Consider the following 23,510-nt stretch of genomic DNA (forward strand, 5'->3'; position numbering starts at 1 on the left):
TGTATCCTTGTGGTACCACTATGCTATCACGGGTTAATCGAAACTTTTACTTGCTTCCTAAGCTTTACATTTTGTTGGATTGTGTTAAAAATAAAGAATTTTCGCACAGTGCCTTATCAGGGTTGAGAATAGTTCTTGTTCCAGTGTAGTGGCTGATTCGGATTGAACATTAACACTTGTATCGTAAGCATACTGGACGATGTGGCAGCTAGTGTGTAAATTGTGGCTGCTTTGATCCGTAAATTCGTTATAACTATTGTGATCTCATTGTAATTAATTTAACTCAACACTGGCAATTTTGAAGGGTAAGCATTTAAACCTGTTGTGAATACGAAGTTGGAGACTTTGCTTTAGACTGGTTTCGAACTTTCCTTAGTGGATCTTTGGACTATGTGTTCAAATTACACACATACAACTATAACGGTCCATTCTCCCTTCTTCTCAGTCACTTAAGGTGTCCCGCAAAGCTCAATGACTGCTCCAATTCTCTTTGACCTTTACAGAAGCCTCCCTTGATCCACTAGCCGGCCACATCGTCCAGTCTGCTTACGATACAAGTGTTAATGTTCAATCCGAATCAGCCACGATACTCGAACAAGAACTCTCTTCAGCTCTGATGAGGCGTACGAAAATTCTTCATTTTCTAACACGATTTAAACCAAAATAGTTAATTTCCGACTCCAGAAGTCCCCAGTCTGAGGTAGCCGCTTTCCTGAATAACATTCCTATAAAGGAGTCGAATGTTGTGAAATATTCTTCGTCTTAATATCGGTGCCAGCCTTAATGAGACCATCATACTAATATGTAGTGTTCCAAATATTCTTTAATTGTTATTGTTATTCTGCTTTGAGTATTAAACCCCATTTTGCTCACAAATTTTGCTTCTGAGCGGCTATTTAAATTATAGAAGGGAGCGGTTGAAATAGTTTATGGCTTGGTAGATCGGGCAAGTCTCTGAGAGGGGTTTCCTATATTCCACCTACAGGATATTTGACGGATTTGTTCTATTTGGGGAACGCTGTAAATTCCTTGTGTAATCCTTTTATTGAACAAGAGAGTTTTAGATACAATACTAGTGGCTCGAAGTCATTTAGACTACCGTAGACTTCATTTTATGCAATATATTTGTATATGATCTATAAAGGATTTCACTTTGTTTTTTATATAAGCTCGTTAAGGGATTTAGAAAGGATAGATGTAGTGAGAATTGATTTATTGCGAATTAATTCTTTAGTTACACGATAAAGAGTATTTGGTAGAGTTTTTGGAACCCCTTGCTGTCGATGCTAAGGCAGAGTTAAATTTTTGTCATATGTTCATTTTGGCTACTACTTCATCATCAGTTTTCAAAAAAAAAATATTTTCTCGGAATATTTTTGTGTACTGACACATTTTTTAGTCACCACTAAAATCAAATTGTATGTATGGCATGTGAATTTTCAGGCTGGATAAATTGAGGATTCTCTAATGTCGGTAGCGTGTAAGCGACGCTGTTGGAACAACTTCATTGTGGTTTTATGCGCATTGCATTATTCCCACGTCTGCTTGTTTGTCCAGGTAATCTGGGTGTGCATCCTCTGCAGAAAGAAGCAAGAGCTGCTGAGCAAGACGGGTCAATGGATTAACAAGGGGATGGCGGCGGGGGACCCGATCATGCGGCGGATAGAGGCGGACCTCCAGCAGCAGCAATCGGACAAGAGGCCCAAGCTGGAGCGAGCGCACTCTGCCGCCGAGAAGGAGAATCAGCCGCTGGTGCAGCGGTCGGGGTCGGTGCTGCGGCGGCAGTACAGTCAGCAGGATCCGACTCGCGAGGAAGAGGCGCGATACTACCGCGGGGAGCTGGAGGGCCTCATGCGCACTCACCAGTACGGCGGCCCTCGCAACGACTCTCTCAGCTCCGAACAGTCGTCCTCTATGGACTGTGCTCCCGCGAACCGTGGCGGTGTTACGACAGTGCTCGTGCCGGGCTCCAAGAAACACAAGCGAAGTGGTTCCGCGAAAAAACAATCGGGTGCGGGAGGCACGGGCGGCCAGCGGTACCATCAACCACAGCAGCCGCAACGTTCCTTCTCCAGCTCAGAGGACGAGCTGCGGTCCACCCCGGACTGTACCAGCTGCGAGGAACACGACAGCGAGAAAGGTAAGTGTCACACTTTGTTACAACATACTCGACATTCATTTGTTCCTGCTCTTCACACTGAAACTGAATAATAATCTGTTAGCTATGACTAGATTTAACCAAAATCTTTTCAACAAATCTTTCTTACACTCACAGATTTCAAATTAATCTCTAGATATACTTAATAAACTATTCCAATATTTTAATTTTGTTGCTTTTTAAACTAACCCATTGTACTTTTAAAATAAGTAGTGATTCTCAATATTTAAATTGGCATTTTCAGTATTATTGTAACATTTTGTCATTATTTAAGTTCACAATATAATATTCAGTTAATATTTTTATATGCTGTTAAGTTTACTTTATTTTAAAATTGATTCTGTTAAATTGTATTCCCCAAATCGTTGTATTTAACGATGGTTACTAGATTTGAGTTGATGTAAAAATTATATCATTATATTTTTCAATTATAATCTTCTGAAGATACTGATTGTTTGTACTGTACTTATAGATGTTGTTTGTGCTCTGATTGAGATGTACTGTCGCTCTACTGAAATGTACTGACATTTCTCACTCGCAGGTGACACCGACACGATCGGGGGAGACGAGCGGCTGAAAAAGCAGGCGATTTTAGACGAAAAGATTAAAAAATTCCTAGCGGTGAGAGGCACAAACATTGTTGAAGTTACAGGTGGCAGTGTGCTTCTTGATGTAGCATGACAGCGCATCATCCGCCCTCCTGGATTAACGGGGATGGCCTTTCACGCCTTCACTAATTAATATTTATTTATTATACATCACTTGAAATTTAAAGAACACCTCATAGCGATTAATCGGAACAGTAACTTCTCTACCGTACGTGAAAAACTATCTCGTTACGTTTTATTATTACATCAGTCGAATCATTACATCTCTCACAAGACAGTCTACTTCATATCAGACGTACGGAATAATTAGTCTGCGAAACTTGGATTAACCCGTAAATCTGAGAGATTAAAATTTAAAACATTGGTATTGTTAGAAAATGAAAGGTTTTATGGTACCAGTTTTCTCAAATACAATAGTTTTCTTTCTTTTTTAAATAAAACAAAACAAAAACGAATGTAAGGTTCTAAATCTCTTTAGAAGACACTCTCGTGTCTAAAAGTGATACGTTAATCCAGGAACGAGCGAGTACATGTTAAGTTAGTTAGACATAGAAATCACTTCACTTGCTGGTGAACTGTTGTTGGTTGTAAAACGTTTAGTTGCTGGATACGCAGTTTTGAAAAGCCCGAGTTCAGACTATGTGCGGTATTTGTAAAAATAATATGTTCCTGCCAACAACAGTTCTCCCCTTTGACTTTGGTTTAAGTGGGTGTTTTTGTTTATCGCGTCGATCTAAAGAGCAATGTTAACATATATGATCTCTGATAACAATCGAAGTTGTAAGAAAACCATGTGCTCAGTAAGAGTCTTTTTGTGTGTTGAATTAGAACTTTTGTTTGAACGACTTCGTTTTAGGAGAAGATTTATGCTGCATTTAAATCGATCAATAAAAACCTTAAGGTACCACATTATTTACATAAATTGATATAGAGATTGAATTTATTTTAACTAACTATTGTAATATAAAGATTTATCTTAACTAACCATTATAATCTAAAGAATACAGTCGTAGGTACATTTTAAATTTATTAAAAGCACTAATTGTAAAATGTGTTCTCACAGGTAGTATAAACCATTTACAAAGTGCTTAGGTGCAAACACTTTGTACACGTATTACTGATTGTGTGAGTGTGTGTGCGCGCGCGCGTATGTGTGTGGTCATCAACTTACAAAGGTATCAACAAAAACTATTATTTTTAACATAACATTTTTCTCTAAATTGTATTATTGATATTTCTCAAGAAACGTAATAAATACTAATTACGTTAACTTCTAGTTTTCCATTCTTGCAAAACTAAAATTAACCGGTTATCATTGCAATAACAATAAAAAATACTTTTGGACACACATTTGTGTTTATATAGGTAATGATATACATTGATGAAAGATTGTCTCATGAAATAGTACGAAAGTTTCGAATATACCTTATAGTTGAATGTTCAACCTACTTTAATATTTATACCTAGATAATGAAATCGATATTTTAATAAACAATATTCGTTTAAAGTAAACAATGACAGGTTGAGTACCGATACCAGAAACACTCACTTGAACCGTAACCGTTTATATGCAGCAAGACAATATAAGATCTGCATTGTTTCCTGATTTGCATTTTGTGTTCTAACTCCTTTTGTGTATTTCTTATCTGTTCTATCTGGTTGTTGTGTTTCCTGTTCTTTCTCTCTCTTGTTTTCTTATGCCTCCCCTCCCCACCCAACCTGTTCTCTTACTTCTACCCCCGAATGACTTCTCCCTTGGTCTGGGTGGAGTCCTCAACGGGTGGCACCATCACGACGCTCCACGGGAGGTCAAAGTCACCCTGATCGACACTCGTCGCCGCAAGAAGACTGTCCGGTTCGACGGTCCTCAGACCAAGGACTCGGGCATCGACACTTCCAGCACATTCACGTCCAGTGAGGATTCGAACAGCGCTCCCAAGGTACCCACCCGTACTGTAACTGCTAGAGTAGCTCCCACCATTAGCTAGTCCCGCACTTCTCTAGCTGCAGAAACACACAGCGGTCAGGCCCACCCCTTGCATCCACATTATCCGTCAACACCAGAATAACTCGTTAAACACTCTAAACTTTATCTCATGTATGACTATACATATATATAAATATGTATTCCAATATTGAGTTACAGAAAATACTTTTTTAATTTAAACATCAATACGAATTATTACGTTTTTACGAGTTCACGTTTAATTAGCGTTTAATGCTCTACTACAGCATTTTTGAAACGTAGGTTAAGGTTTATTTTAAGGCGTAGTGAATACTCATCAATGGAACAGTGTAGTGTACACTAGTTTTAGCATTTTAGGCAAATAACATTCAAGTGAAATGCCTGAAAATATTGAATTTACGGTTTTATAATAAATATGCATCATAATTAAACTATTTATTATTAAACGCATATTTCTAGGAAACAAAGAAATCAAAGCAAATATAACATTAAATCAATCATTTTTATGGAAGAAAATTATCTAAAATAATTAAGTATTTTCAAAGTTATTCAACCACGTTTTGAAACATACATTTAAGTTGATTTGACATTGAAATAAAAGAAAAATCAGAAATTTTGGTGATGTCTGACTGTGATGGTCGGATCGAAAACAGTTTTTAAGTTGTAAAAGTTTGAGGTTTTAATATTTACTATGAAAATAACGGGATAACTAATTTGGGTACCTTATACAACTAGGCCGCAGTACGAAAAGAGTATGGTGATTAAAAAATTACATCGCTTTGTAAGAAACATCCTCTGACAAAGCACAATCCTCTGATTATTAACTAATTTTTAATACGAATAGATTTAAATATAGTTACTACAAGTAACTGTTGGAATAGAGGAAGAATATATATTTTTCAAACAACTAAAAATGTAAAATACACATTTACATCCAAACACGATACGGTAATGTACTTCAGACTGGAACATCAGTGAAAGTTGCAGCATTGCTAACGGGGCGCGGCGATATTATTAAATCGATATAAATACTATCCAATAAATCAGTATTACTGCAGTTTTACAGATATATTAGTCTAATCAACTTTGTAAGTTCATAATATGAATTGTAATAGAATGAATTCGTATTTGAAATATTGTAAAGTGGTCTTGTTATTTTTTCAGCCATTTGTATAATTGCAGATTTTTACAATACTAAAAAGTCGAAGTCGTAACAACCGAAAATTCACTTACAAATGTTCTTCTGCCACCTTCTAATATTTTTGGAAAGAAAGCGTGTATGTGTGCATATATTAAATAAAACGATTTACTATAAGGTGTAACGCGTGGACTATTCTTGGTTTGCATTTAACCATTGACACAAGGGTTGTTCACAGAAATTGTCTTCGGCATGATCTCTTTTCCTTAAATTTTGCAGTAATAAAGATTATATTTATGGACTTTTACTTTTAAAGTAAATCTCATTGTGAATGTTCTATTATCGTTAAGATTATTTCAATATTATCCCACGTGTAACCTAAGAACTAACTTTGATGCGATCAGATCTACTGTATATCAGTGTATGCAATATTTTCTGGTATATACTGTACTTGTTGAGGGTAGATAAAATAAAGAATATTCCTATCAAAGTTTAACCACATGTAATAATATAAAAATAAATTTTAATCGGGGACGAAAAGTGTAACTAAATTAACTGTTTTAAAATAATGTTTAAATATGTGAATAACTCTAAAAGAGACAAAAACTAGTTGAGCGGAATACAATATTTTATCTCTAGTTTTTATTCAAAATGTTTAAATTTAAGGTGCCGGTACCCTGACCAATCCGAGACCCTTAGATTCTGAAACTGAGAGGATTCCTGAGATTTCGAGTTTGTCCTCAGGAGTCAAACTCTTCTTATGTATTTACCGTAAGCTTGACAAACATCCCAAAATACGTAGGTTATTTCTCGTCACACCGTTCCTTACTTCTTAATGTTTGCTCATTGCTCATTAAAGTTAACGTACTACTAAGTTTCTAAGATTGTCTCTAAACTCCCGAAGATGTTACTGTGGAAGACATTATGCATGACATTTGCTCAAGACCAAGTGTGTCAGTTCTTTTGAAAACTGGGCCCCTCTTCCTGCTTCCTGGATGATACAACATCTCCCAAAGTATCTCTCTTCTAACAGCCTCCACATGGGTTTTCTGTTCTTTTGACCACCGGTTCTCTACTCTTCTGAACTCTGTGTATTTCACGATTCATGGGTCTCTCTTGTACAAATATTGTGCCTGTCTGTTTTTTTATCGTTTTTCAGTTTCTATTAGAATTTCTGTAACATCGAATCACCAAAGAATTTTTTAATTCTGCAGGAATGTACACTTCCTTTGGCTCCTTTATGAAGGAACCGCCTCCTACGATAATAAGGTCTGCTTCACAGCTTAGCAATTTTCTTCTTCTCTATGGGTTAACCTCCTTATTTTTATTGTTTGAGAGCACAATGATTACACTATGTGAGAATTCCTATCAACACTTTCAATGCATAGTTTTTAATCATTCCTTGGTGAAACATTTCTCTCTACCTTACAAACAATTAATTGCATTGAGAATTTTAAAAATACAATACATTCTGTTATCCTGGTTGTTTTAGATAGCTTTCAATATATACACAGCAAAATGCTCTGTTTTATTCAAAGAACGCTGAATAACTACAAGAACACTGTTTTATTATTAAAGTATACACTCGCTTTGTATACTTCAAAGTAATCTATCATATGTTACTGATGGACGATCTTGTTTCATTATGTTCTGCATTGATCAAGTTGAGCTATACAACCATGAAAATGTGTGATTAGAAATACAATGTAAAGGAAAATATTTTACAGTGATCACTAAAACTTTGAGGTATATCGCAAACTTAATTGATATACAAACTCCAGCACATTAATCTTTTTTCAAATACTCCTGCACAATGTTTTATGTAGAAATTTTAGTGCGGATATATAAAAAAATCTGTTGAGTTCCAAAGCATCCACGGATACTTAAACTGTCATTAGTTACAAATACAAAAACTGCTTACAAATGACAATGTGAGGGTAAATACAAGTATAATAAGTTGTAGTTATAAATCTACAAAAACCCACGAAAACGTAACATCATTATTACTAATACCTAAAGGCATGTCTATTCCTCCATCGCAGATTCGGGCGTGTTCTTACATGATTGTATAAAGCATACAAAGGTAAAAGAGGAACATATTAGCCCCAACTTGCACACCAACCAGCGACATGCACTTTGCACTAATTTTTACAATTGCATGAATTATTTTAAGTAGGGGTAAGGGTTGGGTTTTCTCAAATTTATATGGATTCAAGGCTGAATTTGTAGTCTACCAAATTAGTAGAGTAAATTCTTCTCGTTACTAATCTATGTGTACTTCAGAAAATGGAATTGTATATTTTAAGGGTTGCTGAAACAGATTTTAAACGTGCCTGATGCCACCAACAAGCCTTGTAGAATTAAATTTTGTTTCAGCTTTTGAATAGTTTGTAGAGAAGGTCTTCTTTTTTCGATTATTTGGGTTTATGGTCATTTAAATATTATTATTATTTTAGAACATACACGACAATTTTGGAATGAAATGTTTGTTCGCTTTATCTACACTAAACGCATTATTGTTTAAAACTGGTTAAAATCATATTTCATAAAAACAAGCGTGTTCTATCTAAACTTACATGCAATAACTACATACCTACTCATTATATACAAATAATATGAAACACATATCTCAGAAACAGTTTTGCACACAGACGACAATGCAGTTATACTGAGTTTTCTAGTTATTCCAAAACTTAATATTTCCTTATACAAATATTACAAATATTCTTTAATATAAATGCTATAATACACTAAGACCATCCACATTCTCCTTATTTACAGAACATATAATACTCAAATTTTCACCATTTCTATAGACCGCTAGATTCGCTATCGTCGTTTTTATAAAAGGTGAAGAATATTTTTATTCCGTTCGCGCATTTGCAAGCTTTATTTAGTCCAAAGAAAATCCCATTTTAAGCTTTAGATTCGACACCATTATTTAAAAAATAAATAAAAGGCAGTTACTTTATTTACACCCTTTAACTTACTGAATTGTCCCTGGAGTTAAATTTAATAAAATTGAATCATTATTAACACAGTGAACATTCTTTGTGTACGTCATTACAGATCAGCCAATAAATAAATGAACAATTAATAATAACTAACTTAAAACTATTAAAACTTACCAAAAATAAGGTAATCACATATATAACACAAGTTTAGAAAAAGCGAGACAAATGACAATAATAATAAGCAACCTAAGAAAGCGGTTGGATCTGCTGCATCACGTCGGGATCTCTCCGAGGGCCTCCTGAAGCCTGCAGACAGCTCTTTCGGCCAGGTGACCCTTTAAATTAACTTTAAATGATTAAAAACTATTCTGATTTTTAATGGACTGAGGAAGAGAATAAAATAGTTTTGGACCAAAGTAAAAAAGATAATTTTTGAGCAGAGATAGTCTGAATGACATAAGCAAAACATAACAACTACTATGTTTTGCTTATGTCTTGATTTGGAACAGTTATCTAAAATAACAAAAGTAATTCTGTTTTGAAAAATATATAACATGGAATGGTAAATTAAAAGCTTGCCAGCGTTTCAGTAACCATTTGATCGGAAGAACTCCTTGTTCCCGTTGTTCTAATCCCGAAACTATTCTCAGACCCCTCTTTTGGAGACGTAAGAATTGGCATTACAAAAACTTCAAAAAATTATGCCATATTCTGGACTCGAACACTGTAATACAGTCTGATAGTTTTCCTGGGAGGCATCTCAGAGCACAAAGTGCTGGAGTAGGCTGCTTTACGAAGAGAACTTTTTTCAAGAAGACTTATTTAACTTATTGTATGACTTTTATGAATGTACTATTCTATTGCATTGTGTTGTAAAATTAAAATACTTAATTATTAACCCTGATTTTATATAAAGACATAAATTTTACGCTAATGTTTAGAACACTATGGCATTCTATCTGATATAAATGTATACAATTTGAATATTTGTAATAATATAACCCGAAATTACTATATCCTATTTTAAACATCAGAAAGGGTTAGGAACCCCTAAGGAAGTTATAGTATTAAATATAGCAATGCCTTAAATTAAAAGTACTCATAAGCAACACACAACATTATATTTCAGAAAAGAAATATAAATATTTTAAAGAATTGCCAATTTGTGATGCGTCATATCTTGACGAAACAAAAATAATGACATTTATACAGATAATTCCATCTTAAATAGCGACTGATAAAAAAAATATTATGCCTCTACATACTAGTATTTTGCTTCTATCAACTATGTGGAATTTTAATAATCATTAGGCTACTGTAATTATTTATCCATTAATTCTTTTATCTGTGTATGTTTTGGTTTCTACTATCCACCATGCCTTGTCCAAACCCTATTTAAAAACAATCAAGTATTTAGAAAACATAATTAAAATAATTGAAAAGAAAACTGAAAATACATTTTAAATAAAATAATTTTAAGTAGTCCGTTATTCGTGTGTTGTTATTTTTGTTATGAGACTCTAGAATTAACTACGATTCAAATATAATTGTTTCCGAAAGTCAGCTAAGAAATGACATGAATATAAAATCCTACTGAACTCCAGTTAGTTGCAGACAAATTTTACCAATTTTTTTATTGTAATTGAATTAAAATGTATTTAAGGCAATAAACCAAGAATATTACGGATTTCTTCATGTAAAATTACAAATTGAAAAAAGCTTATACTCAGAAATTAATAAAAATACGAAAATATACAGTTTTCTAAAAAAATAAATTTAAATTTACTATTCACCGAGCCATAAAAGCACTGAAATACATTCTTTAATTTTATTTATTTGAATTACATCACCTGAATTAATTATTGAATTTATAAAACATAATGTCAACTCGTTTATTTCCGACGAAATATTATCTACCGAATTAAATGCAAATATGTTATGAAAAACATTATCAATACAATGACACAAATAAACCAATCTGTACAGGAACATTTAAATTTTAAATTGTAAACTTAAACAAAAATATCTCTATATGAAAATTATTGAATAATTATAGGATGCATTTTTCACTGCTGCAATGCGTTTTAAGAACTGAAAATTCGTTAAATCTTTTTTCTCATATATCGGGCCCATAATTAATTCAGATACTACTTCATTCTAAAAGCCAGCATTAATAACAACTCTTGTTGAATCATTTTAATTTTATGATTCAAAAATCTTACTGTAAATATTAAATTCAGATTAAAGGCAATAGATTTAATTTAATTCGGAAAATTGCCATGCAAAAGGAGTTTGATTGTACGTGATCACGTGTAGAACTTAACGCTCTTGACCAATCAACCCCTGTGTCCAACTGACAGAATTTGTAGTCAAGGTTCGTGTACGATCAATAATAATTTACACGTATATTACTGTTTGAACATTTAACTATGGATAACCCCATTTAACGTTTCGAGCTCCCTTGTTGGGAAAGGAGAGGAATATTTTGCAACGGTGAGAAGATAGAACTATCCAATAATGTCATACAAAATATACGATGTTAGACGAGGGGAAGGAGGGCATAGATTATATATGCAGGGTGTAAATTAAGTCCTGATACGCCTGGATATATTCCAAACGGATTGACATATAAATGTACAACCTTCACCTTCAGTGATTAAATTACTTTTTGCATTTTTTGAGGGTAACAAAAATGGCACCCCCCTTTTTAAAAGAGGGTGGAAGGGAATTTCAAATTACAACCTCTATCTTGTGACATGTCATTTTAAAGTTCTATTCAATAGAAACGCGACGGCATGAACAACACATATCTACGACGATCCTAGCAAAAGTTATGGGCAAATAATCCCTTAGATTGTAATTCCATCTAAAAAAGACACCTCTTACCGAAACTATGCACACCAGAAACATTAGATACTACGTAAAGAAATAAGCTGGGTTCCTCAAAGTCTTACTAAAAGATATCACGCATGTATTGTGTTGATGTGCGCAAGACATTGGCGTTGTCCATATATAGATTATTTTTTGGATTATTTGCCCATAACTTTTGCTATAAAATGTTTCTATTGAACAGACCTTTAATATAGCATGGTTCAAGATAGGGGTTGCATGTAGAAACTTTAAAGTTACTCCCCTTCCTCCTTTTAAAAGGAGGTTAAATTTGTTATTATCCTCAAACAATTCATTTAAAAAGTCTTGTGAAGGTTGTACATTGATATATCAATCCGTTTATAATATATTCAGGTACATCAGAACTTAGTTTACACCCTGTATATAAAAAATTACAATCTATAATAAAATATGTAAATATTATCTATAATTTTATATATTACTTATTAAAAAGTGACTGTATGTGTATCATTAAAATCTATTATTTTTATCATTATTCTTAAATAGCCGTGTTTATGGATTTAAATAATGTTAACAGAAAATATTGAAATAGTAGGGCAACTTAGTAAATATTTATATATGAGTTCAATTTTATCCAAACAGTTCAAAGCAAAAAACCTACTTTTCTCCTTGTGCAAGGTATATATTCACTTGGACCACGTACACAGAAATGTACCTACTTGTATAGATAATTATTTATTAGCATGTAAAAGAGTACATTAGTTAACAACAAATTTTAGTTAATTTTGTAAAATCTGTAGAAAGAGTGTCAGATAAACATCATATTATTAGTTAGACTGTTACGTAATATTACATTGATAGACCTTGCCTAATAATTACAACCCAGTTGTTTTAACTCTAAGTATACACTCTAAATTACCTTACACCGCTATATTATGTGTGTATTGGCAAGTGATGTTTCTTGCTTAGACATTGTCTGTTGTATTTTTGACTCAAACGCTCAGCAATGTCCATAGACATTGTGAAAGCTTGCGCGAAGCCCTAGCGATGGGCCTTATGCTTTACTGCAATAGTATTGTTTGTTTAGACGTAAAGATCACTGCTGTAGGATATTTGCTTCGTTGCTATTTCGTGTGCGTTTTGCTTCAATGAGAAACCTAGGAGAATCCAAAACCTTCGTAAAGTGTTGCCAGGCTAAAATAGTTTTGTTGTACTTTGTTGTAGATAAGGCTCTAGCGCCTACGTAGCCTTGACTTTTAGCTATAGGCTTTTGTAATTTTAAGAGTTTGTTGTTTGCTGTAAAATATTGGCGTAATGGAGCTGGAGTGTGTTGGAAATGTTATCGAAATGTGCGCTATCGAACTTGACTTCACCTCAGTAGCTCGTGACTCAGTGTGTCACGCAGGACTTTCCTCGTGATTCTTTAACGAAACGCTGTAATAATTTAAATCTGAACTAGTTGAAGTTACTCAGTACGAACTTTCTAGTGCAATAATGACCAAACTTTCCTCACGGTTCGTTTTAATTTTTCCTAATTTACAGGAGTATATTTGTAATTGCTATGCTTGTTATAACTTTTCCAATACTTTCTTGCGATTCTGTTCAATGTTGTTTTCTGTGTATTAAGCGTACCGTTTACTCGTCTGTAGACTTGTCTTAATTGGCACTGCATTACTTATAAATGCTAAACTATTAAGGGTTAGTGACAACGTAGATAGGCCGCGAGGGTTGTGTCAATCAACGAGTTGGTAGAAAAGTGATGAATATTAAATATAATGTGTTTTGCCCACCTCGACTCCTTGAAGTACCTGGTCCGTGTCCCAACCTGCCTATGCAAGTGCATGATGATATTGCATCCAATTCATATGTTGTGATTAGTTTCTTCACTTTGCTTAAGCGTATGTTGTTTTACTTGTTTGTAGCTTTGTTTTTGGTACTAATAAGCTTATTTGAGAAATGTATATATACATAATTAGTTTTAGTAATTTAAACTTGTATTTTCCTCATCTTTAATGTGGTCATTTTCATTTACAATTTATTATAATACTCTAATAATACTTACAAGCTATGTTGAATCAATGAATGTGGCAAAGTATTAGCTGATTACGGTGCCTTTATTATCCTGTATTTACGGATAAAAAGCCGTGTGTTTTATTTTGTTAACTCTGTGAATAGTGGATTGGGATAAATAAAATAATAGGTGTTTGAAACAAATAACAAATATTTGTCAAAAGTTAAATCTTTTGCATCTAAAACGTTTATAGGCTATATCTACTAGCCTATAAACATATTAGATCTCCCAGAGAAATCTGTAGATCTAAATATCAGGGAGAAAGAGGTTTTATAAACTTATAATACACATACAGCAGTGCGTGGATGCAAAAAAAAAGAACTTTCAAACAAATCTTTGGAAAACTCAAAAAACCAATCTTGAATATAAAAAAAGGAATCGCACTCGTATATTGATCATCACAGAAGATTGAAAACATATTATACCTCACTTATATTGTGTACATGTAGCGTTTGGCATTCTAGTCGCTAAGCAATACACGGAAATGAATTATAAAGAGCAATAAAATACGAAGTTTAAATTAAAACATGCAAGTTAAGGGCAGAGGGCAACATGTTGAGTGTAATGCTGGGAGAGTGCCAACCTTGTATTGATTGTAGGGACATATCCGCCGGCACCCAGTCGGTCTTAGACTGGCCGGCCAGGCGCATTGCGGGGCCCAGGGTACTTGCCAACTGCCGCGACACTACTATAATATAATCTAGTAGTGAAGCGTCAGGACTCTTGAGTACAGTGGTTCACTCACCCGCTCTCGCGCTGTACGTAACATTCTACTATTGCCTGCTGAGGCAGATTGTGCCGGTCCGATTCCCACACTAAATTTGCTGTCTCACGATACTTCACGTCATACTGAAAACTGCCGGACAGTTCAAACAATAAAAACACAATTATGTGTTCCGAAACCGAAGTGGAATTCTAGAAGAAGGATGTATCTACTAGCCTATAAACGTATGAGACCTCCCAGATAAATGTTAGATCTAAATATCAGGGGGGAAGAGGTTTTATAAACTAATAATACACATACAGAAGTGCGTAGATGCGAAACAAGAAGCCGTTAAGGCAGTGACATTATTATTTGATCATTGCTCTTTGCTTAGTACCGAGTTTTGAAAGTTCCCTCATCAATTTGATAAACTATCGGGAAGATATAGAGAAACCCAAGAACTGTCTCTAAAATTATAATATAATGAAAATTTATAGGTTGCGTAATTATGTGACAGTTTTTTTATAGGAAACACCGATCTTTTTTGCGTAATTTTGACCGTCCTCGTGGGCACTTTAATTTAGTCAAACTGTACAATGAGAAAATATGCTTCTTGGAATAACCGAAACTTTTAAAACATTGCTGAAGCTATTATTAAGGCTGAGGCAAAATGTACTTCATGTTTAAAATGTAAATAAGTTTCAGTAGTGCAGTCTGAAAAAGAAAAGTATGGTGATGTGATTGTGGTTGCAGCACCCCCTGTCGTGGCAGATGTCCAAAGACGGGACACGGATGACGGGCCACATGATCCTGAAGAAGACTGTGAAGGAAGGTGTCGGCGCGTCGTCCTGCACCACTATCCTGGGGCTGAAGGTGGTGGGGGGTCACATGTTATCGACAGGGGGGCGGGGGGCCATCATTGAGAAGGTGAAGAAGGGCAGTACAGCGGATATTGAGGGGCAGCTCCGACCAGGTAAACAGACACATTCACAAGCTAATTTTGTCTTGTTTCTTAGTCACAAGATGATCATCATGTTGTCTTTGATACCGTTTTAGTTAGGTACCTGTAATATGTCTATCGAATGATTGTTCAATATCCTTTTTTTATTTTAAATAAAACCGCTACATAAACTCGAAATAGTCATGAAAAGGTTTAAAAATAATTTCAGACTAGTACATAAACTCGGATTCCTTTAATTATTCAAACAATAGCTGTTGGCCTATCTATTCGTACTGTAGAAAAGGCTCATGGTAGGAAAATACTTTAAATAATTCTACGGTTTCGTTATTAATATAATAACAGATATTGTTAAAATTACATTGAATTAAATCTCAATGATTAATAAAGATTAAGATTTAATGGTAATAAATCTACCTTTTCGTTATTTTCAAAAAATTAAACAAAGTCGATTTAAAACAAGGTTTCCAATATCTAGAATACCAAAATATAGTGTTGTAACAATTTAAATATACACCAGTCGTATTCATTTACCAGTGGTGTCATGGTGTCAGAACGCTGTCCCGCAATGGTTTTTAAAGGAATATCTTACATTAAATTAATCAAAGAAATAAGTATAACGTGAAACCCTTTATTTTTTAATAAAGGATTAATACCTTTTACAAAATAGAAGGCACGGAAGTTTTTATGTGCAAGAATCTGTTTCGGCGGCATTTCGTTAATGGATGGATTAAACGGCCGGCTATTCTGGTTACATAGTAAACGGAAGGGATATTTTAGATAGAGTGAATTATTTTGTTTTTACACGTATTGTATTGTACTGAAATGTACTGTAAAAAGAAAATGTTTTATAAAAAGGTAATCATTATAAAGAGTATTACAACATTATAGTAGGATTGGTGCTAGAAGATTGATAAGATGATATAATTCAAACTTAATTTAGAGGAAAACAGGAGGAAAAATTGAGTAGCAGGTGATATTGCTCGTAACATTTTTAACTTAAATTATAACTTTCCTCAATATCTTTACATTTTTTGTTATAATGTGTCACAGTACGATACTTATTTATGTATACAGAATTAGCAAAACAATATAGACATTAGAACACTAGTTTGCAAACAATTATCAGAAATATGTAAATTATTCTGTACATTCTGGTAAAGATTTTTAAATGTAATAAATTACTTGAGATTTATGCATATTTGTTTAAAAATGATGTGCATTATATATAATACTAGCTGTTTCCCGTGGCTTCGCACGCTTTACGTAAGCCTTGGCCATATATTTGCACTTCGGGTTCAAGTGCATTATATTTCTAACACCGATGTAGAGTTTGCCTTGTTGTCACGATCAAGAAAATATGTGTATGCTTATTATATAGCCATTATACACGTACATGTATTTTATTATAAAGCGGTCTAACAGTCAAGCTTTAAGTTCAACCATATATTTATCATGAAGACAAACATATATTCTAACTTAGTGCCTTCAAATAGTCTTTGGCAAATTAATATACGTAACTGTCTCGTAATTGCAGTTTATAATGTGCAGGCGCTTTGAAAACTTATATTTTGCAGCGCCACCTCGTGGTGAGTTTTATAAATGAGTATAGCATTAATAAACCTTCTCCGTCGAAAAGTACATATACATTCAAATTTTCATAATGATCGGTCAATAGTGTACGATTCCATAAAGGACAAACACACAAACATTCATATATATATATAGATTTAGATTTTCTTACGTTTCATTATAAAGATGCATACTGTTCGGATCACCAAATCCTTATACAATTTCAAATTTTAAATAATCTGATAAAATTGTTTTAAATGTTTGTAGTATTTCTCTTTTTTGTGATAACATACTTTCGATATTTCCACGCACATTTCTTATTCTTAAAAAAAAAATAATTTAGTTTTTCTTCATTAAAATGTTATACAAACAACATCTGATTTTGTTAATTAAATTGTTTGTTTTCATTTATAAGTCTGTATATTCCAAATTTTCTAATTGAAGATAAAACGTGTTTTAATCCACTTTTTACAGATTATTTCCTCTTTTTTGTTAGAACTTAAAATTATAGATAAAAACCAGATTCATTGAAAAATAAAGTATTTTTTACACCTTTAAGGAAGTTATCTATAGCTTCGTGGATATTTAAAACAAAATAAATGATTGTATCATTATTTTCGATATTTAATTTAATTTTTGTCTCGTACTTTCATATTCTAGGATTTCAGAAACACCCTTAGCTTTGAACATTTCATTATTTTCGTCCACAATCGATGTTGTTGTTATTGAATGTGAAACGGTTATTTATTAGGTCTACAACTTAAAGTATTTAGTAAGAAAATTAACTAATAATTTTAATTTTTTTACAAGGGCCAGAACCATTTATAATTGTATTATTTCTTTAAATATTTTACGTAGTGCTCCACAAATATTTTTATAAAAATTTATTCTTGCTTCATCTTAAATGACCAGTTGTTTTGCTTTCATGTCTTAACAAATTTCCTTCAGAATCTTGAATAGATAGAACAATATTTTTAATTCTTCTAATATTTCTTTGACTTGGAATATAATCAATTTAATTTGGTTTCTACTAATAGTTTTAGAATCGAAAGCAACATTTATAAAGAAAATGTCCATTTTAGATATGTCATGTAAATAAGAATGTTTCAATGAGATTGCAATGTAATTTTATAACATCAAAAGGTCTACATTTTGGATTTAGAAAAAATGTATTTAATTTAATCCTAATATTTCTCTTTCAAACCTCAAATTATTCAAAAATATAGAATGAAAAATAAATTATAACAGGAGATTTTAATTTAATATAATTAAATACTGTTTGTATTTCAGGGTCTCTTCATTACATTGTACAGTATATCTGGCTTTTTGAATATCTTCACATCTTTTTGTTTTTCAAAGTTATAATATTCTTTTTCATTTTCATAAGATCTGTAGTATTTTTATTATTATTTAAATAACTAATAGCCGTATTTTAAACAATGTTTACAAAATCAATTACAAAATTATCAGGATTAAAAGCACCCAATCCGATAAAATAATGTGAGTTTTCTGTCAAATGTTGTTCTAAATTTAAAACCAATCTAGAATTTTCACCAGTAAACATGAATAGTTTCATTATCGCCAGCTAAATAGAGAAATTTAAAAATATGGAAAGGCAGTCTCGGCACTGACCGATAGAAGTGGCTACTTCCCATATATATACAATGGGTTGTGAATATATATCTTGAAGTCAAGTTCTCAACTATGACATTTTTATTTTTTATATTTTAAAATAATATGATAAAATAAATCCCTTTACGTTAAAAAGTGTTATATTTGCTATTAATTTTAGCATATCTTTGTAATATTTTTACATTTCATACATTACAATGATCACTGACTTCTAAATATTAAAGTAATAAATATTTATACATTTTCATTATTATCGTTTTGTATTAGTTTCAATAATTTGGTCAGTATTATTTTCACTACAATCTTGTATTTCCGCAATAATTACTTCATTTTCATTGTTATTATATTCTAAAAATTAAATGGTGGGTTTATGATAATTTTTATAAGAAATATAAATTCTGAAATAAAATATTGATATCTTGTAAACACAACATTTATAGTTGTTCCATTTCTAGTTGTACTTGGGTTTTATCGTTTGACATTGTACAAATTAATTTATTTTTAAAAAAATCAATTCATGGTTTAGACGTTTCTTTAGCAATATTTTGATTAAAATCAATTTTTTGTAACTTACGTTTTAAGTGAATGTAAAGTAAGGCGTAATGTAATTGAGTATAGGTTAAAATTATAATCAACAGAAAAACTCGTATTCTTTCAGGAGTACATTACACTACGGCTTTGTTAACTAGAAAAAATCTAATCAATTTAATTTTAATCCTTTTTTATATCCCGTCAGGACAAAACTAGTAGTGAACTGAAATAGGAATTAATATTATCCATACTCAATTTAGAATCTGACGAAGTTAATCAATTTTCAGTTGGATTCATTAATAAATAGATGATTTTGTCAAACCAGTATTTTACCATGCATCTTAGTCTCTTTGCAACAATTGTTTGGCGTTGGAACGTTCTTAGTGTGTTAGTTAAAATAGCTACTAGTAGCTATGGAGCTTAAGTGACCTAACCTGAAAAATTCCATAACCAAGGAGTCTGCAGTAGCAGGGATAGCTCTAGACGATGCGATATAGCGGGTACAATTTACGTCGATACTAATACGACCAATCTGATCTAACAGCTAGAAAACAAATAATACTAGATTAGAGAAGCGTTTCCTTATTTCCTTATCGTATATAATATTTTATGTTATTGTGGTTTATATTTACCTTTTAATCTCTCCTAACAAATTGTTCATTGACGTCAAATAGTCCAGATCAGATGATTATAGTATAACAGTTTGCTTATATTTCGGTAAAGCTGTCATTCTCCTTTGAAAGCATGATGAACACATAAACACGATTGACGTTCCCTGACGCGAAACGAAAGTTTTCCCCGTGCAAAATATACATTCATAGCTCGCCAAAATAAGTAGTCACTTTAACAAGGAGTCACTTCTCACTAGCACGCCTTAAAGTCATTCAACGGAGAAACGCTCTGATATCAAAATGGCTGCCATAGTACCACCCCTTGTGACTACAGAGCAAACATGAGTGATGCGTGACGATTCATTGCGTGAAAAGTCTTACCCTATGTAAAACATACATTGATAGCCCGCCAAAAGAAGAAGTCACTTCAAAAATATCAAATAAAAAAATTATGGTTGCCTGTAAAGTTGGTTTTACGGGCGAAGATTTTACGTGACAACGTCTTTTTCTCGGTAGAATATTTATTGATATGAATATTATTAAATTGCACAATAGGAACAAGGAATTGAATGAAAATAAGAATTGCACAAATTTTAACTATAGAAATATATTTTGTTTACTAATACATTGTACATAATTTGAAATTAATTAAAATTTTTTATTGTAAATGGTAAAGTTGAATAAAACATTTACTAAAATTGGAATTTGAAATTCTTGCTAAACACAGTTAAATTCTAACTCCGCGCGTGGTGATTGGTCGGTTTAGTTCGTTTGTTTGGTCGCACTGTTATGACAGGTTAGAGGTTATAATTTGTTATTTTAAATTAATCAATCAATCATAGTTTACGATAATGAAATATCAGTGTACAATTATTTACCTTTATTGTTGTAGTTGTTGTAAATGACGAATCTAAGCACTCCACATTTTCACGAATAAACATAGTTATCTGCTTTATCCTGTGCGGCGGACCCACAGTTATCTGCTTTATCCCGTGCGGATCCCGTTTACGAATAAACATAGTTATCTGCTTTATCCCGTGCGGCGGACCCACAGTTATCTACTTTATCCCGTGCGGCGGACCCACTGGACGGGCATCGTAACGTTACCGGGCGTTACACTTTTTCATGAGTGACTCCGAGCCGCAACCTAATTTAAGACGTTGTCACGTCAAAAAATTATAGACGGTTGATGAAAAAAAAGGGAGATCTGACAATAAGAATACTAACTGTTGGTTCGAATTAATGTGGAAAACAACTTTATTATTGGATTTTATCTACAATATATTGATTCCTTTTATAAATTGTTATGTATTAGTTACTTTTTACAAGAAGATGTGGAGAACATTTACAAGAAATATTTTTGTAAATATTACGAATCATATAAACAATAAGATATCCCATTTCTTTTATTTTTCAAAAGATATTGGTTCTTTGAACGACTATGAAACAAATATTTAATAGTTTTGATGTTTAAATTTTAGAAAATCTAGATGTTATTAAAGAATAATTTGTAATGTCTAAACATAAAAATAAGTTTTGTTTTTATCTTTCTCGATTTTTCTCTAAATTTACAAACAATATATTAGAGGTAATTAGATTTTGCTATGTGATTTTACGCAGAATGACTACTATTTAAGAAGGAGTTATAATAATTGGTTCTGACATGTTTTGATAAATGTAATGAATTATGAGATAAGAATTTGAAAGAAGATTAGGGGTATTTAACAATTATTCTAACTTTAAAACCTACAAATGGTAAATATATTAATACATTTGTTTTAATTATTTTTGTATGATCTTTTTAATTATTATGTATATTGTGAAAATAACAGTTAAATAGACGAATTAGCGGTTATATTTATGTTTCACGTATAAAAATGTTTCTAAATCAATGGCGAACTTATCTTTTGGAGAAGCTAAAAATACTTAATAAAAATAAAAATAAGTTAATAAATTAAAAATTAAAAATTAAGAAAAAAAAAAAAAAAAAATTAAGTTAAAAATTTGAAGAATGAACAATTTGAAAATACAATTTAAAGTAAAACTTGTTTCTTTTAGATTATATGGTATCTAAAAGAAAATTGTTATTAATATTTAAAAAATAAGGATTAATTTCGCCCTTGTAATTAAGTCAAAAGAGTTAAGTATTTACTATTATGTGAATTAATTTAATCAAACTCAATTAAATAAGTTTTCAAGAAAATATTGGTATTCACTCTTTTAAACTATACATTAACAAAACATCATAACAATTGGAGTGAATTGAGATATTTCATTTTACGATTTAACTAGCACTACTTGTAACACACCTAATTTGTCTTGTAGATGAAATTGGCGAGGTGTTTACAATAATTATACAATGTTTTCTCGTAATATTAAGGAAGAAAGAATATATTTTAATTAAAAAGTAAAGAAAGAAGAAATTAACATTATAACGCAAGAAGACTTTAATAAATGTGAAGAGAATGTTTTTAAAATGCGATTAAATTACGAAGTGAACTGTTCAATAATTGCGGAATAAATTAAAGTGTTTTACAGTAATTGAGTGGTTTTGAAACTGTGTTAAATTATAAGTTTTGTCATACAAGTAAATTATGATAGATTTCACTATTCAAATAATCAGAAAGTCTGACAGACAGGTGAAAAGGTTCGAGGTTAAGTGTTAGCAAATACGATGTGTATTTATGTTAAAAGTTCAAGGTCGGCGGACTCAAGGTACATGTAAACATGTACTCTAAAGATGCCTCTTCTGTATTTCAAGGTTGCTAACAGTCGCTCTGGGTCCGCTATTATCTCAAGCAATGTAATATGCTATTCAATATTAATGTAGATGTATTTTAAGTAATTAATGACCCTTTGTCTTGAACACAATATTTTTAACAAATCAATGAAATGTACATGTAAATTAAATGTTGATTTCGAAAAAAGTTTTTATACTTCAAAGAAGTATAAGCATAATATTCAGTTAGACAAAAAGGGGTTTGTAAAATAAGTGTAAATGTAGAAATTGGATGACAAAATCCTTTCAATATAAAACAGTTTGAAAAAACATTTATTTAAGAAGTGTTATATATTACGTTAAGTTGACAAGTAAATTAAACATCTAAACTTTTTACAGTACCTAAACACCGAAGATTATTATTGCAGAAATAGAAGAGATCTCGTATAATATTTGAATTTGCATTGCCATTTTATGGAAAATAAAAAAAAACATATATTTCTTATAATGAGGAATAATAATCTTTATATTTCTTAGTTTATTCGTATAATTTACTAAGTGTATTTTTATATACTTTTTAAAACTTTTGTTGGTGTAAATAACCATATTTATTATAAAACTATATTGCCTGTGATTTGTCATTGTTTAGGTATAAAGTTTAAATATGATTTTAAACCTGAAATATTTCATAGTACATTTAATTTAGTACAAATAAATTAATATCTCTGCACTTAAAAACATTCGGCAGTTGATTGGTTAGCATAAGTTCTCAAATGTAAAGTATACAAATTTCGAATTAAAAAAAAATTATATTTGTATGTTAGCAAATTGTCATGTTTATAATTATAATTGATAACTCCAATTATAATAATGGATTTCTTAGGAGAGTTAAACTATGTTTGAAAATTTAGATTTGCAGAATATAAGAGTTAAAATGAATTGGAAGAAAATAAGAAATATAGAATGGTGAATTCTGAGAAAATGAAAGATACATTTTATTGACAGTTTTTGTAGAGTTGGAAGATTTTAAAATTCATTT

At 31.9% G+C, this 23,510-nt stretch overlaps 1 protein-coding gene across 9 annotated transcripts in view; it reads left to right on the forward strand.

Moving 5' to 3' along the window:
• Positions 1–23,510, forward strand: part of LOC124359254 (regulating synaptic membrane exocytosis protein 2) — a 206,148-nt gene that overhangs the window by 54,453 nt on the left and 128,185 nt on the right. For 7 of the 9 annotated variants that reach the window (XM_046811843.1, XM_046811844.1, XM_046811841.1 and 4 more), the window contains exons 3-5: positions 1,558–2,140; positions 4,537–4,706; positions 15,202–15,421. In XM_046811843.1, the coding sequence (XP_046667799.1) occupies positions 1,558–2,140; positions 4,537–4,706; positions 15,202–15,421 (973 nt within the window). Of the gene's footprint in view, positions 1–1,557; positions 2,141–2,699; positions 2,780–4,536; positions 4,707–15,201; positions 15,422–23,510 lie in introns of all 9 variants that reach the window. The other 2 variants (XM_046811846.1, XM_046811847.1) reach the window with 2 other exon arrangements.

The sequence above is a fragment of the Homalodisca vitripennis genome, chromosome 4 (genome assembly GCF_021130785.1).
Source record: "Homalodisca vitripennis isolate AUS2020 chromosome 4, UT_GWSS_2.1, whole genome shotgun sequence".
Classification (NCBI taxonomy): Eukaryota; Metazoa; Arthropoda; class Insecta; order Hemiptera; family Cicadellidae; genus Homalodisca; species Homalodisca vitripennis.